The 20563-nt window shown below is 33.5% G+C and overlaps 1 protein-coding gene across 1 annotated transcript in view; it reads right to left on the bottom strand.

The window, feature by feature from the left end:
- LOC114331180 (integrin alpha-PS5-like) overlaps nt 1-20563 on the bottom strand; it is a 189499-nt gene that overhangs the window by 52189 nt on the left and 116747 nt on the right. The window contains exons 13-14 of the mRNA XM_028280676.2: nt 14094-14263; nt 5764-5965 (exon numbers count right to left, since the gene is read on the bottom strand). Of these exons, the coding sequence (XP_028136477.2) occupies nt 5764-5965; nt 14094-14263 (372 nt within the window). The remainder of the gene's footprint in view (nt 1-5763; nt 5966-14093; nt 14264-20563) is intronic.

Genomic DNA, 20563 nt, shown 5'->3' with positions numbered 1-20563 from the left:
ACAGAATTAAAAATGCATACTTGTATTTAATATTTGCCAAAGAAAACTAGATTTCTGAAAATTATTAAATAACGCCTTCTAGCTTACATGTTACTAATGACGCTATTTAGAAAATAACACACTTACATTGACGAACTGTTTTCAACAAGACTAAGTATGCAAAATTCGATTGAGCAGAACCGGACTTACAGCCATTTTTTCATAAGATGATTCCCACTCAACCCAACCTCTTATTTGCAAAGGTAGACTTAAACTTGTGAAATCAAATATGCGCAGAATTTTATGAAGAATACGATTTTCAGTGCCCTTTCATTAGGTAAATTTTGCAAAATTTTGATTTTTTAATTTTTGATATTCAATTACGCCCTCTAGCGGTGGACCTACAATTCTGAAAATAATTTCCAGGCTTTTCCTAAGACAACTTTTGTTATAAATATTTTTTCTCAAAGCTGTACTATAAACGGTTCCTGAGATATGGCCGAGAGCCATTCTTATTGGGACACCCGGTACATAGTATAAATACATCACTAGAGAAAGGCACTCTGTCGAAACACCTGTAATCACATTAATTTGTAATAATTTTTTGGAAGTGTTGAAAACAAAATTTTGAGTGTTTTATTATAAGTTAAAATTAACTCATCAAATAACGGTTGAATTTATCACTTGCTTACATACCTATTACTTAATTACAATTGAGTTTGCATTCAAGTTTGACATACAACTTTGGTGTTGGCAAAAATTAACGGTTTTGGGTAACATGTTAATTGTTTGGCTAATTGGTTCTTACCTTCGTCTTCTTTAAGTGTCATCTCTGCGACAGAGGTCGGCAATCATCATAGCTATTCGGACTTTATAGACGGCTGCTCTGAAAAGTTCATTGAAAGTACATCCGTACCATTCTCTCATGTTGCGCAGCCACGATATTCTGCGCCTCCCTATGCTTCTTTTCTCTTGAATATTCCCCAGCAAAATTAATTGGAGCAAGCTGTATCTCTATCCACGTGTAATATACCTGAGATAATCTAATTTTCTTGTTTTGATGGTATTTAAGATTTCCATTTCTTTATTTATCTTTCTCAGAACCTCTTTTTTGATGACGTATTCTGTCCACGATAATTTCACAATTCTTTTGTGCAGCCACAGCTCGAATGATGCCTTATTCAAGATCCAAGCTTCCATTTAGTGATTGAAATCTAGCAGCATTTTCAATCCAGCTGGATTTTTGCAAGATTGGCCTGAATCCAGCTGGATCCAACGCGGATCCAGCAAAATGTGGAATCAAAATAAAAAAGAATGTGTGTGTACTTTGTACGCACGTAAGAAGTTATACTTCTATTATAATATAATTTCAACGAAATAAATATACCTACTTAACAGTTACAATACAAAAAGTTAACAATAATTACCAAAAATGAACCAAAACTTAACAATGCCAAATATTAAAAAAAAAAAAGAAAAAAATATGAATCGTCCGGGATTTGAACCCGCAATCTCGCGATTTTTTGATCTCTGGTCCAATGCTCTACCAACAAGGCCATCAAGCCGCATCCTACTTACCTTTCAGATATACATAATTATACATCACTGTGACAAGTGAAATATAAAAATAGATATTTTATTATTTTACACCCAAGGAAGACAAATCCAAAGACACAAAATTATAATAAAAAACCTTTTAAACCACCTTTTTCAAATTGCGCAAGTTGTATTATTAATATTAATGTTAATAAATGAAATATAAATATTTTGACGTTTCACAATTTAACAATTCACTTTTAACTGCAATGCCTTAAAAATTTTAAAGCACTAGTGCCTTAAAGTAGCATTTTTAACGCTCCTATGGAGTCCTAAAAATTGCATTTTTAACACGTTTGTAGAAAAATATATTTAAAAACACTAACATATTCTTTCCACACCTTTTCTTGACTGATACATACATAAATTAAAACATTTTGAAGTATAACTTCCAAAATATAATATGAAAACTATTTAAAAAGGCAGTATAACTATTAACTAACTTTTGTTGTTTCTCTTCCCACAAATTTTAAAACGCAACAACCATACATAACCAAACCGTCAACCGTCCAAACCACAGCTGCGCTACAGCTGCCATATTGGATAATTATTGACATGTCATTTGAACATCCAATCAGAACAAAGTTATAATGCGCATGCGCCGGGATCGTAGGTTTTAACATATAAAAATTCACCCTCATATCGCGCGTAAAGAAGTATAACTTAAAAAACATTATTTTAATGTTTTTTGTCTGTGTCTATGCTAAATTTCTAAACAACAGAAACATGAATGTCCTGGCTATTTAGTTTGTCTAAGACAAATTTCATAGTTGTGTCGGCCGTTATCAAAGTGGAATCTATTCTGTAAAGAGCTTCTACAGCCGGTTAAAAGTGGCGATTAACTCATTGATTATTGACCACTCGCCTGCAGATAATTTTATCGCAGAATCAATGTATATCAACGCTTTATCGATGCAAACTTTTAAGCTATAGAAACTTTCCAGCATACTGAGCTACTGCCAGCGCGATAGAATGGCCAGTTACCAACTCACGGTTTTGAATAAAGAGGCTAATGAAGACATTATTGCCCGGTTGCACCAACAGATCTTAAGCTTAAGACGAGAATAACACAATCATTAATATAATATAATTATAATATATTATAATAAAAATATCATAATATAATAATAGATATAATTGATAATAAGCCAATAATCGAAAATTATGGTGCAACGTAAGTGATACACAAGGAGGGCCTATCTATAAGTAGAGCTTAACTAAGCTGGAGCTTAAGATCTGTTGGTGCAACCAACTTATTGGCAACATTAGTAACTTATTTCGAATTTGACACGTTTGCGGATCCAGCATGTGAAAAAAAGCGCTGGATCCAGCTGGATTGCTGGATGCTGGATCCAGCAATTGCAATCTCTACTTCCATTGTATGATGTACAGCCACAGCTGTTTTTTCATTGATGCCTTATTCAAGATCCAAGCTTCCATTCCATAAAATAAAGTCGAGAAAACGTAGCACCTAGCCAACCTAGCCACCTAGCATTTGATTAAAATTTGCTCCAACATTTTCTATTCGAATTTTTATTTCCTGGAAGTAATTACCTGTGGAGTTGATCATTGTTCCCAGATATGCATATTGGTCTACTAGTTCAACATTGATTCCGTTTACGAAGAGATTCTCGTTATTCCTTTGAGTTTTCGATTCTCTCATAAATTCTATCTTCTTGATGTTTATTGACACAAATCACCAACTTTTGTTATTTGGGTGCAAACTTAAATGAATAGTGGGACCAATCGACGAAAATTAAAATAAGGATCGAGAAGGTAAGATCAGCTTTCGTCAAAATGAAAAAAATCTTTAACAGCCGCGATATAAAATTGGAAATAAAAGTTCGTTTACTAAAATGCGACGTATTTTCCGTTCTTTTATATGGTGAAGTCATGGACCTTAACTGAAGCATCACTGAAGAGACTCAAAGCGTTTGAGATGTGGTGCTATAGAGGCATGTTGAGGATTTCCTGGATAGACAGAGTTACCAACGAAGAAGTTCTACATAGAATGGGTAAAGAGCGCGAACTAGTCGTAACCATAAAACTGGAATACTTGGGCCATTTAATGCGCAATGGACAACGATATGACCTACTTCGGACCATACTTCAAGGTAAAGTGCATGGGAAAAAAGGTCCAGGACGAAGAAGAATATCCTGGCTGCATAACCTGCGAAAATGGTTTAACTTAACCACTACCGGACTTTTCAGGGCAGCAGTCAACAAAGTCAGAATAGCCATGTTAGTGTCCAACATCCGTAACGGATAGGCACCATAAGAAGATGTTTATTGTCAGACCGTATTCTTGTCCACGCTCCGCTATTCTGGTCACCAGTCTCTGAAGATCCCCAATATTTTCGGCTAAGATGACAATGTCATCCGCATATCTAACGTTGTTAATGGGAACTCCATTTAGCTTTACTCCATCTGGTGCACCCTCAAGAGCTATTTTCAAGATCTCGTCCGAGACAAGAATTGGCGACAACACGCATCTCTGTCTCATAATAAGTCTGATTTCAATTTTCTCTGATAGCTGTTTGTTCACACGTACTTTTACTTTTTGCTTATAGTATAAATTCCATATAATCCTGAGGTCATTGTAGCCTATCTTCTTTGATTTCAGGATAATTGTTCATGTCGTACTTTGTCGAATGCTTTATTATAGTCAGAAAACACGCATATACAGGGTGTCCAGAAACTCTACCGACAAACGAATACAGGACGTTCCTCAGATAATTTTAAGACAATTTAATCAAATTCACCTAGTCCGAAAATACTTCCTAAGGGAGCTTGAGCTCTTTGAAGATGGCGTCTTGTAATTAGTTTTTTTTTTAATAACTCCAGAACGCTTATATTGAGAACAACGAAAATAGGTACACTTATTTGTCTTCCAGACGTAAATCGATTCCATTCATTGCGAATTTCTAGTATCGGTAATAGGCGTCCGTTTTGGGTAGGGCTATGGTTATTTGATCGCATAACTTTTCTGTCTAACTCTTAAGCATTTTTGACTCCAAATTATTAAATTCTGAGGTATTCGAGTACTAAAAGGTACTCTTGCTTTAAGTCGGTAGGACACACCGTTTTCTAGAAAAATCGATTTGAAAATTTTTCGTTTTTTGAATTTGAAAAAAATTTAAAATTTTTTTCAAAAGAAAACGGTGTATTTCACCAACTTAAAGCAAGAGTAACTTTTAGTACTACATTACCTCATATTTTAATAATCTAGTGTCAAAAATGCTTAAAAATTAAAGACAAAAAATTATGCGATAAAATATCCGTTGACCTACCCAAAACGGACGCACATGACCGGTACTAAAAATTTGCAATTAAAGAAATCGATTCACCTCTGGAATATAAATACACGTACCAGTTTTCGTTTTTCTAAGTAGTTTTTTTTTTATTTTTTTTTTTTAATTCACAAAACGCAAAATTTATAAATCGATTTTTCTAGAAAACGTTTTATCCTATCGACTTAAAGCAAGACTACCTTTTAGTACTAGAATACCTTACAGATAAATAATTCATAGTCCAAAATGACTAAAAATTATATAAAAAAAAGTTATGCTATAAAATAACCGTTGCCCTACCCAAAACGGTCGCCTATGACCGGTACTAGAAATTTCCAATGGATGATATCGGTTTATCTCTGGAAGATAAATATGCGTACTAACTTTCGTTGTTCTAAATAGAAGCGTTCTGGAGGTATTAAAGAAAAACTAATTATAAGACGCCATCTTAAAATAGCTCTAGCTCCCTTAGGAAGCATTTTCGGACCAAGTGAATTGGGTTAAATGGTCTTAAAATTGTGTGAGGAATCTCCTATCTTCGTTTGTCGGTACAGTTTCTGGACACCCTGTATTATCTTAATTGACATCCAGGCCAGGCACCTTTATATTAGTATATTAAGTGAAAAAGAGCTTCACGCGTTCCTAGGCCTACGCGAAACCCAATTGGCATATCATTAATATCTATGTCCAGTTCATGATAACATATTCGGATATGGAAGACTTTGAGTAACAATTTTAGCAGGTGTAATATCAAGCTAATGGTGCGGTAGTCGCCGCATTTTCTTGCGTTTTTCTTTAGAGGGAGACAATGAAAGATCGACATTTGGCCCTTACCAAAGCCATCTAATTAAATAAAAAATATATAACATAATATTAAACAGAGACTTTCCGTACTTACCGATTTAGTTAGATTATCCAGCTTGCTTCCAAGTCTACATATAACAATATTATGACCATCTGAATAGCATCCTTTACCATTTTCTAGTCCAAGTTCATTTGGCAGTGTAATATTTAATTGGCATTGGTATCCGGGTTCACCTTCATTTTTTACACTTACATCATAAGCAAAGTGATCATTTTGTCCCAGTATTATTTGAGAGCTAAAATGGATAATTCAATACATCGCACCTCCACTCAAACAGAGTTACAACACAAAAAAAAAGGAAAAACAGTTTTATTGCAATCACAGTTTAATTATTATTACATTACAAAATAAATATAATATATTAATAAATAAATATAATAATTTTGTAATATAACTATTACAAAATCCTATCTCAAAAAGTGTTTCGTCTATGGTTCAAGTATTTGTCGTTAGATGACACTAGTGTCATTATATGGTTAAAAAAATCAACGTTGCGCTAGGGATATGTCCATCTGTATAAACCGCCGTTTGTCGAGTTAAGACAGTATATGTAATTGTTTTATTCAAAACAATCTGTGATATGTGCTCAAGAAAAGTGACACATTCATTTTTCTTATTGTAATATTTTTTTAAAGTTGTTACTTTTAAAGTTATATCAATAAAAAGTATAACTCTGTTAATCAGATAATAATAATGATATTATAATATGTACTGCAAGAGCCACTTTTAATAAATAATATTTCGTAAAAATGTTTCGTTATTATATCTGTAAAGTGTCTAGAGCTTCTCTAGAGCTTCAAAAACATTTGTAACTGACTAAAATAGTTATTGTACCAATTTTAATAGATTTTAAATTAAACCCGGAAATGTTTTAGCACTAATGAAGGTCATTTTCTCAATACTTTGCTTTTTTGACTTATGACACTGTTTGACCGGAGGTACGATCTGTATAACGAAGCCTTGTAAAATTTCTTTAAATAAAGATTAAATTTAGGATTTAAGACCTTCACTTCAGGATGGAGCTTGTATAAATAATAAGAATATGTAGCGTATTAAACCTTGTACTTAAATTTTTATATACAAAAACTGAAAAAGATTGAAATTTTTTCTCCTAGTGCCTGTACACTACTATATAGTGTGGCAAATCCAAATGGAATAAATTAATTATTTCGTACACCAGCGACTTTCAGGAAAAAATTTGGTTTTAACTTCTTTGCATTGTCAGTGCAGTCTTCCCGATTCCCGGTAGCATACTTTTTATAGCATGAACTATATCATCTTCTTATTTTCTCAAAGCAGTTTTAAAGGAATAAAGAACAACGTTCTTGTTAGGTATATGCCTTCGTATTCAGCTAGAATACAGTAGTATCTTTTCTGTAATTTTCATACAAATAAATTTAAAAACAGCTACTCAGGATTAATGTACCATTGATTATTATAGATGCGAGGTATTTTGAAAGTTTTACTATTACAATTTTTTATTTTATTATACAATAAAACTTATCTTCTCCAATTTTATAATCAGCAACATAACAATTTTTTTTAATTAAATTATTAATCATTTTATAGTAGTAAATTTTACACAATATAAAGTAATTTGATTTAATATTTAATTTTGCAATTTACGTAAAGACAATAAAATCATTTTCGATCCAAATAATTAATTACATATTATTCAAATTTATTGATTAGCAATAAAAAATCATTATTAAATTTCTCGTTAACGTTTATAGCTGTGTGATCATCTGGGGCAGTTATGTTCCTGGGTATTTTCCCAGTAATACCATCAGCATTAATGGCGTTACAACTTTTCGTGAGTCTTTGCTACGTTTACTATTGCCTTCCTTTCATGTTTGTCGGTACTATGCCACTATTTTCCATTCCATTGTCTCACTTGCATTTTCTCCAAATCATCTCTGACTGCATCTTTCCACCTTTTGTTAGATCGTCCTATAGACCTTCTCCCATGTGGTCAGTGCCGGATTTACCACTAGGCCGACTAGGCCGCGGCCTAGGGCCGCAGCGTCTTGTAAAAAAAATTTTTTTTGGTAAAAAAATTGAATTTTTATTTTCCAAAATTAATTAATAATTATCGCTACTGTATATCGAGAACATTACTTTTGTGTATAAACAATACAATCTAATTAAAATAGGAAATACATATTGGAGGTGGATTGTGGAAAGTTCTAGGAATGTGATGAATTGATGTACAAGCAAATACAACAATTATTGATGAACAATTTTTCAAATTTGAGAATGCTATTCTACTAAATATGTGGTAAGATATTGTACAACGTTTTGACATAAGAGTAGCAAAACATTGCAAAAAACTGCTACAGACTTGAGTGTGACTTGCAACATATAAAGGATTACGTAGTGAGTCTGAGAGACAACTTTGATTCCTATGAAAAAAGAGGTAAAGAGTTGTATAAAATTGAAACCTTTATTCTTAAAATTAAAATACTCACGAAAAGAAAAGCTCTCCCTGGCGAAGACAAAGTTGAATCCACTGAACCCCACTTTAATGGCAAAGAAGACAAAGATTAATACTTTCAATGTAATTGACAGGCTTTATTCAGAATTGAATGAAAGGACCGAAGTCTATTTCAGTCTTAATGAACAATTTGGATTTTTGATCAACTTATCGTCAATTTGCAATGAATAAATCAGGGCAACAGCTTCTATTTTGGCTAAAAAGTATCGAATCGACATAGATGATGACTTTGGAGAAGAGTGTGTACAGTTCAAATGCTTTGTTGAAGGTATATTTGATGAAGAAAAAGAACCTCATGATAACAAGATTACCAAGCTTCAGAGGAATAGACTCTTGGATTATCTGAAACTCATTCGTGAAAAACAGTATTCGTGAAAAAACATTATTTCCGAATATGGACACAACTTTGCGCATTCTACTATCCATGATGATATCTAATGCATCTGGAGAAATATCATTCAGCGTGTTGAAAAGAATCAAAAACTAGTTGAGGAACTCGACTTCTGACGAAGATTATAGATTGTCTAGTTTGGCTAGTTTTGTTTCAAATGCTGAGCTTTCTCAAGCCTTAGATTTTAACGATTTGATTAAAGATTTTTTTCTACGAGCGTGCAAAAAAGTCTACTTTTCCGCACGTGTTTTAGTTTGAAAAGAGTCACTAATCCAACTTTATCCAAATTAAGGACATGACATTGACCTTTTTTAGTATAAGAGAATAATGTGAGAATTGAACGATCCAGAAGTTTATTTGTTGTATTCTTAATATTTTTCAGCACCGTAGCCTATTACTATTGCAGTTCATATTATATTGCTTCTTCTTTTACTTATAATGTTTTTTCAACTCGGCTTTTTTTAGTCTTTTGTTGTCACCTGTACTTTTTCCCCCGAATGAAACAAATATTTAATTTTAACAATTAACTATATTGCTAATTTATGATATAATAATTTCAGCAATATTAATAATTTTACAATAAATAACTGCTGTTAGCTAATTTTTTTAATTATATATTTTCTATAAATATAGAAATTGTTGTTAGAGCTGTTTTGGGGAATTAGCCAAATTTGCAAACCAAGATTATTTATTAGTGAATACAACATTTCAACCTATTTATGTACAGCTGGTTCCAAAAAAAAACTGATACGGCTCTTAAAGCGTATTTTGTAGAAAATTGAGCAGTGTATTTTGAAAGATAAATAATTATTATTTACATTCAGTCACTGTCACTGCCAAATCTTAAAATTTGTCACATAACTTATTCTGTTCAACGTCAAAAAATGGCTGTTTGTTTCTTTTTTTTTTTTTTTTTTCTCTGATTCTGGCTTTGGTTTAGAACTAGAACCTTTAGCCACGTAATTGTATAACTTATCACTAAGTCAGGGGAGTAATGTGTAGTGTGTGTGTTGAGTAAGTGTCTTGTTACTTTGCAAAGTCGACGTCATTGTCTTTGCAAAGAGACGCTAATTGTTTCCGAACGTCTGCGGTCCCTTCGGTGAGTACCGATCCCAGGCTGTTTGTTTGTTTATTTTATTATTTGTGTGTCATAATAAATATAATATAATGTCAGATCAATCATACACTGCTCAAAATGATCAAATCTTACTAAGAGTCGTATCAGTTTTTTTTTAGGAAGCAGCTGTACCATATTCAAATAGATTATTGGCATTGGCGTACTGACAAACATTATTGGCATTTCTATTCATTTATGTTATGCTTTGTATGTTGTACCAATTTTAAAAAGTAAACTTAAAATAAACGTTATCTATTAATATAAAATGTGCTTTATGCTTTAATTACCTAATCGTGAAATTATCGGCACTAAATCCGGCACTGCATGTGGTCTTTCCCAAAACACAATATGTACAACTCGACTGTCATTGTACATGTGTCATATCACATGTCCTGCCCAACATAGTATGTTGGCCTTTAAATATCCCTTAAAATTGCTCTTTCCGAATAGATACTTTAACTAGTTACTGTATCTGCGGCTTCATTCGTTTGTCACGCTGTCTCTGCAAGGGCCATATATCACTCGAAGAATTTTACATTCCCACACCAGCAATTTATTACTTTTCTTTTTGTTAGCGTCCATAGTTTGCTTCAACAGGCATCAACCGTCTTATTATGGCCTTATATATCTGAATTATTACACCTGGTGAGAGAAGTTTTGACTTTATGGGATGTTGCATTGCAAAGAAAGATCTATTTCCCGCCAAGATTATTTGAATCATGAGCGTGTTGGAAATCTATAAAGATCTGATACACATCTTGTTTATGCTCCCAATATTTTTCAATCATTTTTCTAATAGTTTGATTTTCCAGGCCTAAAACCACACTTCTTCTTCGGACGGTGCCATATCCTTAAGGACGTTGGCCATTACGTTTGCTCATTTAATTTAATTTGCAGCTGCCCCAAATAGTTCTATGGAGGTCATATTCGTCCATTGTCGTAAGTTTTTAAGCCAATAGTTGCGGCTTCTTCCTGGTCCCGTTTTGCTATTAATTTTGCCTTCGATTATTATAAGTTGGAGCAGTTCATACTTTTGATTTCTTACGATGTGACCAAAATATTTTGTTTTCCGTTCTTTTATTATAAGCATAAGCTTTCTTTTCTTGTTCATCCTCCGCAAGACGTCCGCATTTGTCGTATGGTCCATGTAGGATATACTGAGCATTTTACGGTAACACCAGAATTCGAAGGCATGGATTATTTTTTGTGTGGCTTCTTGTCCAGGCTTGAACACCATAGAACAATGTGGAGAAAACATAGCATTTAAGTATTCTAGTTCTCAATGAGGTATCCAGCTGGCGGTTGCATAGAACTATTTGCATTTTGTAAAACACTGTACCTTTTCGAGACGTGTTCTGATCTCTAGTGAGTGGTCCCAGGTTTCATCAAGGTTACTTCCAAGGTCAGTTATTCTTGTTATTCACCTTCATTCTGCTATTAACCTCCACCCTTCTGTTTTGGTGCTTGCTGATGACCATCGTTTTTGTTTCTTTGTATTTAATTTAATTACAAATTCTCTACAGGCTGTCGTTACTCGGTCCATTAGACGTTGTAGTGCTTCAGCATTATCTGCCAGAATGATCGTTTTATCAGCGTATCGCAGGTTATATATACATTGCTCGTTTATAATTGTACCATCCGAGGTGCCTTCCAAAGCTTTCTTAAATATTTTCTCAGAGTAAACGTTGAACAACAAAGGTGACTGGACAGATCCCTGTCTTACTTCTTTCTCGATATTGATTTTTCCAGATGTTTCGCTTTTAATTCTGATTTTAGCCTTTTGTTCCTAATAGAGGTTTGAAATTATCCTTAAGTCTTTATCGTCGATGTTATATTAGTACCTTAAAAATTAATTTTTCATATTTCACCAGGTCAAACGCTTTCTCAAAATCTATAAAACACAGGTATACATCAGAATCGATATCTCTACATCTTTCAACTAGCACACGTATTGAAAAAAGTGCTTCTCTTGTTCCGAAGCGATTCTTAAAACCACATTGAGTTTGACCAGTGTGTTCGTCTAGTTTGTTGTATACCCTTTTGTGTATGATTCGTAGGAAAAGCTTCAGCATATGATTCATTAGGCTAATAATCCTATGTTCTTCACATTTCTTGGATAAACCACACTAACAGTCATCAACTGTTTCTTTCTCTTGGCTATTCCAAGTTCAAATAAAATCAAGTTTTGTTTTTTGGTGTGTGGCTGTGTGGTAACTTCTTTATTGGTAAGATAAACCCTGTTGCTTATATAATAAATAAGGTACCTGACCCAAATAAGTCTTATTTAATTATTTTTAAATAAATATTAAATATTCGATTTAATTTCTCAAAGCAATGGAAAACGAATGGAAGGTTTATGCTCTTTCATTTTACTATGGTACAGTTTATCAAATTTTAATGCTTTTAAAGTTATAACTGTTTTTTCAAAATCAATATTGTGGGCCTTATTGGGTACAGTAGTTCCAAAAAAGGCCCCCAGTTGATCCAAATAAGGTCCACCTTTTTTTTAATTGTTATTTTATTTTATTCATTAATTTGATACATGATTTTAGATGTTAATAAAATTAGATACTGTTAACTGTTTCTGGGGGTGTTTTATTGCAAGATATTCACTAAATAAAGGCATTTATTAAATCAGAAACATACGTTTATTCACATTTAATAAATTTTACAGTTTTGTAATAATCCTCAGTCTAGAAATCAAACTTTGGACAAACAAATCTAGGTGTTTTGTTTCTGCTTGTTAATCCTAAACATTCTTCGTGTACGTATTTAAGTCATTTGGTGCACAGCCTCATATCTGCTATTCTGTCCTCTTGGCACAAGTAGCAAAACCAGCTCTTTCCTTTTTCTCCTGAGTTTGAAACCTTAGACTGCAATCCACTTAGACCTGCTTCAAGAATATCTTTTAAGGAAGGTTGAATTTTTCCTTTATCTTTCTTTTCATTGAGGGATTTTAGTTTTATATTATGTTCTCCTTTTTTTGGTTTCGTCTGTTTCCCTTTATCACTAATAGGTTTTTTGTCTTGAATTTTATCATTTTCAGGAAATACAGCTTTACTTACTATAACCGCTCTATAATTAAGTGACTTTTGCTCGGGGCTGGACAATTTTCTTTTTTATTTTAGATGTAGGAAGAATTTCCTGAAAGGAAGTCTCCAAGATACCTTCGTCATTACTGGAATCATCGTCAGCTGCATCAACAATACCTGCGACTAAGTGAGACTTAGCTCCATCGAAAACCATTGTGGTTTGAACTTTGCAAAGTGGTGTACCCATTTTATATAGGTTGATGTTGTCATTGATGCTTTCTCTGTCATTTCAATGGTCGAACCAGCTGGAAGATTATCTTGCCATTCTGGCTGCATTCTTTTTCCTTTGAAGAGAATCATTGGAGGTATAACTTGGCCCAGAGCGTGAATAGGCGTTAATAAGCGGCCGTATAATGTCATTTTTGAGTCCCGTCTGTTGAATCATTATTTTTTCCATTAATACTTTATGCTACAATATACAAATTTATTTATAAGTAAATAGACACCAAATCATTGTAAAATCCATAAAAATGATATTTTGAGATTCTACATAAGTAAAACACTCAAGGGAAAAATAAAACGACTATTCGGACTTAAATGTCTAGAATGTCAGAAGCTATACACCAAGTTTTACACAAATCGGAGAACTAAGAATTTTTTGGATCGAAAATTGAATTGTTTGAAATTGAATCATACGTATACTAAAAAAAATCATTTAAAAAAAGTTTTAAAAATGATTTAAAAAGACTCTGGTGTATATAGGTTTAGTCAACAAAACTGCCTTTAAATAAACAAACATTGCTGAAAATCTACAGGCACTAAATAAGGCCAGCGGGCCTTGTTTAGAACTCTACCGGTGGGCCTTAATAGGGACAGCTTCTCTACCGTGTCTTGTCCTGTATTTTTATTAAAAACTATAAATACTCAAACGTTACAGTACGTTATTTTACATGTCTATTATATAAATTATAAGCTATCAGATCATATATAACACAATTATTTATCACTTTTATTTCAAAACTTATCAATAAATTCATAAATGCCTGAAAATAGTAATTTGATGTGCGCCTAGCGTGTCTGGAAAAGCAACTGACATCAACATGGCGTAGTCACACTTAACCTCGATTTAAGTTCAGATTTAGCCAATAGATGCCAGTAGCGTCCAGAGACAAACGTCACCTTGAGAAGTATTCGATTTTTTTTGGTAAAAACAATCGATGGGCTTTATTTGGAACCGGGCCTTATTTGGGTCAGGTACCTTAGTAAATTATAATTATTATAATTATTATAATAAATAGTAAAAATGAGTAAACAAAAAAATATACTTACTTTTTTGGTGTAATATTCATACTGAGCTGCGTCTTGCATAAGTTAGCTGAACTACATCCATGTATGAAAGGGATTGACAAAGTTACAACTTTGGGTCCTTCTACCACTACGTTATCAATCACATCGCTTCTAAGGGAGATTTGGAAAGGAACGAAGTCGCCCACTGGCTTCTAAAATATTGAAAGGATACTTACATATAAAAATAATAATAGCTCCAAAACTTTGACATTTTTATTTTCTTATATTTATATTTTTCTACTAAAAAATAGGTGCAGGTGCACGCTTGTTTTCAGAGTCAGCACCGAGTATCTGTGCGAATAATCCTAATATTGTTCGTCCGCTATAACTTTTCCCATGCGTCACGTTTCATTTTCAAACAAATTAAGTCAAAACATAAAATGAAACGTACGCCGATGTGTGTATAGGGTGGCCGTAAATTCCCTTTACACTATAATAACAATAATAATGTTTCAACACCTAGCCAATATTTATTTGCGTTAGTTGCAGTTTAGTTCTAGCAGCCGTAGAGGTAACATCGTTTAATAGTGGCTTGTGAATTTAACCAATATAAGTTAAAAGTTAAACAGTTTTTATTGTAAACACAACTGTAAGTAGAAAAACTTAATTTTTAAAAAAGAAATACAATTTACATTTCAACGTTCTACTCAATCGAAACCAGAATATTGCCTTAGATCAGTTGAATAGTTTTTACTATAAACACACCTGTAAGGAGAAAAACCCAATTTTTAAACAAGAAATACAATCTACATTTCAGCGATCTACTTAATTGAAACTTGAGTATTGCCTTAGACAAAAACTTAAGTAATTAGTGGTACCTTTAATAGTACGGTTAATATTACTATAATGGATTTAAATTGTCAGGCATGCCATAAAATTATAACATCGACAGATGGTAGCAAACTGGAATGTTCTGGATGCAAAACAACATGGCACGGTGTTTGTGCTCAACCTCAACCCTTAAATTTTTCACCTGCAACCTTGTTGACATGGAAGTGTCAAAATTGTACCACAGAAGCAGATGCTAGCACAATGCACTTCAACGCAATTATGGCTCAGCTTGCTAATTTAAGTAACGCTATCGCAACATGTAACACTCGAATGTCTGACTTACATAATTTAGTAAATTCTCAGTCGACAAAAATTGACGCTTGCATCTCGGAAATAGCGGTTCTAAGAAGAGAAAACGAACAGCTAAAAATTAAAATCCAGAAAATAGAATCCTCTCCTCCCGAAAATATCCTTATAGAGCTGGCTGATAGAAAACAAAGGGAAAAAAATGTTTTGCTCATGGGTGTTCCAGAAAATACAGAATCCGATGAAGTTAATGCACAACAAATATTAAATCAGGTAGCTCCTAACTTACAAATAGCTTCGCATCGCCGGCTTGGCTTTCCTCGCCAAGATATGAAACCAAGGCCGCTGAAAGTTACTATGATGTCCAGTGAAGATGCCCTTTTTGTTCTTAAAAATAAATCTAAACTGAATCAAAACTCAAACTCAAACATATACATAAAACAAGATCTGACACCTTGCCAGTCAAAATATCTAGCTGAATTACGAACAGAGCTACAAAGTCGTATAGATAATGGGGAGAAAAATTTAACGATTAGATACATAAACAAAATACCTAGAATTACTACAAGAGGAACAACCAAACGTGATAGAGAGGAACAGGAATCACCTAGACGTGAAAAGGGACTCAAGACTTCAAAGCCTGCTTTATGTGGGGCAAACTCATCTGTACCTGAATAGCAATCATTCAAAATAGTATTTTGGAACTGTCAAGGATTTGCCAATCTGGATGAATTTGTTAGAGATTACGATGATTTTTCGGTTTTATGTCTTACTGAAACATGGCTACTTAATGAGTGTAATAATTTGTCAATTGTTTTGTCATCCTATAATGTTATAAGTAGTCCTGCTTCGAAAGAGAAATCCATGGGCAGAGCAAGCGGTGGTATCTACATATTTTATAAAAATGTATACAACTGTGTAATTTTAGAAAAAACACCGTGGTGGCTATTTTGCAGACTGGTTTCTCCTTCGGAAGAGTCTATTATTATTTGCACAGTATATTTTAAACCGTCCTTAGATATTGTGTATATTCTAGAACTTTTTCAAGTATCTCTGTCGGAAATTCTAGAAAACCATTTCGATGTTCCGCTTCTAATTGGCGGTGACTTTAACAGTAGAATATCAGATATTTTAGAAGTTCCGCCAGAGATGCTGGAGGGCACAAATCTATCGGAGTATCGTCTAAGCAATGACATGGTTTTAAATACTAAGGGGCGCCATATTATTGACTTCATGAACACCAACTCTTTCTGTCTACTTAATGGGAGGACTGAGTCTGATACACCGGCACAATTTACTCACATTAGCAAAGCTGGAAATAGTGTAATTGACTTAGCATTTATCCAGAACAGTGCAATACCTATTATCCAAGATTTATGTGTAATGAACCATAACAGCCCTTCTGACCACTTTGGTATACTGGTAACTTGCGTTTCCGACTTTTTTCGAGAAAGTCGTTTCAAAAAAGCACTTCCTATACAAAAAAAAACTATATATCAATGGAATACTGACCTTGCCTTTTTCTATAAAATTTCTATGCAACATTCGAATAAAACGTCTCTTTCTATAAATATTGATGCACAGGAACTATACAATAATCTAATGTCAGCAATTAAAGAAACTGCTTCGCAATTACAACTTTGTAAAGAAAAATCTTTCCCGTCGTGTATCAGGCAAAGTCCTCCATGGTTTGATCATGAATGTACCTCAGCTAAAATCAACATGAAACAAAGCCTCAAAACAGCTAAATCAAATAACTTCCGCGACCCCTATAAAACAAATTTTTTGACATCAAAAAAAGCCTATAGACAAATAATTAAAAAGAAAAAACATATATATTTTCATAACCTGTATTCTCAACTTGCAAACAGCAGGGACTCCAAAACATTCTGGTCAGTGATTAGGAAATTTCGGAAAAATCACAATACTTCTTTTATCGATGTAGACGTATGGGAGCAATTTTATTCGAATATATATCCCCCAAAACTATATCATAATGCCCGTTTTTTTCATGCAAGACATCCCATTTTTGACGCTATTATAACCAGTGACGAAATATATAGAGTCCTAAATAACTGTCCCAATCGTAAAGCACCTGGAACTGACCATATTTCTTATGAATTCTTTAAAAATCTTCCAAATAATTGGATACTGTATTTAACGGGCATGTTTAATAGAATACTGGAAACAACCATTACGCCGCATAACTGGAGTGAAGTCATTTTTACTATGATATTTAAAAAGGGCAACAGAGATGATCCAGCAAACTATAGAGGTATCGCCTTACTTAATTGTGTTGAAAAAATATTTACTAATATTTTGTTAAACAGACTCAGAGATTGGGTTGAAGTAAATAATGTTCTTCCCGAATGTCAGTCGGGTTTCAGGGGATCAAGGGGTTGCATTGATAATGTATTCACCCTCACTTCTGCTGTACAACTGCAACTACGACTGAAAAAACGCAAAGTGTACGCTGCCTTTGTAGATTATAAGCGGGCTTTTGACTCCATTATCCATCATTTGCTGTGGCAAAAGCTATTTGGCCTTGGGGTGAGTTCTAAAATAATAGCCATTTTGAAAAACATTTATGATAATGCTAGGATGTACATCAAAACTCCAAACGGCTACACAAGACCATTTGATATTTCAACAGGAGTCTTACAGGGTGAACCTTTGAGTCCACTATTATTTAGTTTATTTATTGCGGATATAGAACAGTTTTTTATTAGTCAAGGATCACAAGGTATCTCCATTGATAGCCAAAATCAAATAATAATGCTATTGTATGCTGATGATTTGGTCATTCTTTGTGACTCGGAAGTTGAACTCGGTAAAAATTTAAGTTATCTAGAAAAATACAGTGACAAAAACCAGCTAACTGTAAATGTTGGCAAAACCAAAATTCTTCCATTTGCCCGAAGCGGTCAAATTGGCAATAAAGGCGTTAAGTTCCTATATAAGAATGAAAAAATAGAAGTTGTTAACAAATTTGTATATCTTGGAGTCACCCTAACCACAACATCACTTTTTAAAGCAATGGCCGATACAACAGTGGAAAGAGCAAAACACGCAATTGGTAACGTGATAGGTTTAATGGCTAAAACCAAAATGAATTCTTGGACATCTCGTGTGCAACTTTTCGATTCGCTAGTTCAAAGCCTTGTTATGAACTGTGTGCCCGTTTGGGGAATGAGATATGCTGACCAGTTAGAAAGAATACAAATAACTTTCTTTAAAAAACTTTTACATCTCAGTATCAATACACCTGATTATGCTGTTAGGTTGGAGACAGGAAGAGTAAAAATTTCTTTTACTATTTTCAAGCTAACTTTAAATTGGCTTATCAAGCTATCGCAAATGCATGATTTAAGACTTCCTCTTATTTGTTTTCTGCGTCAGCTTCAAATTTCTTCAGCAAATAATTCAATAAATACGAACAGATACAACTGGGTTTCACAGTTTAAGCAATATTTTCAAATATTAGATTATGAATTTTCTTGGGATGAAAACATCTCTGATTGGCTATTAAAAAACAAGAAAAGCATGTTAAAAAAGTATATGGATATGCTTCATCAAGAAGACATTCAAGCAGTCTCCATGTCAACATTCTCAACTATTTACAAACATTTATCCGTAGATACCTCAGTACAGAAATATCTGGAATTTCAAATTCCCATAAAATACATTCGTGCCATGGCGCAACTTCGAACATCTAATCGCCATGTGTTAAAATTTACCTATAATGGTATAACATATCATATACGACCATCTGAAATCTGTACTATTTGTAACACAAACAAGTTGGAAACTCTTGAACATTTACTGTTTGAATGTCCCATTTACAGTTCAATGAAACCGGTTAATATGGCCCCCCTTAATAATTGCACCGACCTTATTGGTTGTCTTAATAATGTAACTATAATATCTCTGAAAGCAATTTCAATATATATTTGGAATATCATAAAACTTAGATCTTTTGTTTTAAATGAATAAGCTTCAGTTTCTCCTTCATTGGTGTTTATTTAAGAAAACAAGTCTCCATTTCAGTTAGTAATAGCGATTAACTTTTGTTTAAATTTGTTAATAGTTACTTATGTTCTAGACTAGTTGTTAGTTATATTCTGTACTTCAGTTTCTCCTTCATTGGTGTTTATTAAAAAAACCAAGTTCTCCATTTCAGTTAGTGATAGCGCTTAACTTTTGTTTAAATTTGTTAATAGTTATTTATGTTCTAGACTAGTTGTTAGTTATATTCTGTACTTACTAAACTCATTGTTATAAAACTGTAGTTTTTAAAAACAATAAATGTCTATCTATCTATCTATCTATCTATTTATTTGCGTTTCGGCGCATGCGCATCTTCAAAGGCACCTTTCTGGTCACGCAGACGGACAACAATAGATGCGATTGAAATACGATGGCGGCCACAAGTGAATCTACAATTGAAGCGTGTCAATTTTTGCTTCAACACTTTCCGAGAGCATTGACAAACAAAATGTTCTGTTCACCGATAAGGTCGCGATTTCTCGAAATCAAAATGTTTATTTCTAGGCAAATGACAACCTCCATTTCTTTGAGGAAGTGAAAAAACCCGCCTCATGTTATGGCATGGGCTGGAATTATTTCAACTTATCTCTTTGGTCATATTTTTTTGAAGGCTCCATAACGTATCACAGTTATTTATCTGCAGATAATCAAAGAAAGGTTATTATTGCAATCGACAGCTCAGGGCACTCCTGACACTAGGGGTAGGGGGGTATGATGGGGAGCTAAGGAAAATAACAAAAATACAACATAATTACTACGTTTATTACTATTTTTAATTGATGGCACGTTACGTCATTAATCTAACTATGATTTGGTACAATCTTGGGAAAATCAACCTATCACATTTTTCAACAATTAGCCATTAATAAGAACATTATGAAAAACCATCTTGCCCCATACTATGGGGTATGATGGGGTAATGGAATTGGGGCATGATGGTGATGCTAATTAATTCTCACAAAACACACAAAAATGTGTATTTGCTCCAGATCTTCATTGTCCAACCTAGCACAAGCATTGTGAGCTCAACATCCACAGATCTGGCAGCCTACCCAGGGTTCTGACGATGTCTCATAGCATCTCTCGACCACTCTCCTCTTTTTGTTTTTTTTTTTTCTTGTAAGTACGTACCATGGTATTATCTAAAATAATAATCCAATGTTATTTATTAAGAAATTTAAATTAACCCAGACTTACCACCAATGTCCCATCATACCCCGCACCCAATACCCCATCTTGCCTCAAAAGGTAACTTTGAACAAAAAAAAATCACTAATTAAATGTTTAACGTATTCACACAAACAATATGCCATTATCAAAATAAGAAT

Source organism: Diabrotica virgifera, chromosome 5 (assembly GCF_917563875.1).
Source record: "Diabrotica virgifera virgifera chromosome 5, PGI_DIABVI_V3a".
Lineage (NCBI taxonomy): Eukaryota > Metazoa > Arthropoda > Insecta > Coleoptera > Chrysomelidae > Diabrotica > Diabrotica virgifera.
The sequence above is the reverse complement of the archived record's forward strand: the minus strand, read 5'-3'. Positions and strand labels throughout refer to the sequence as shown.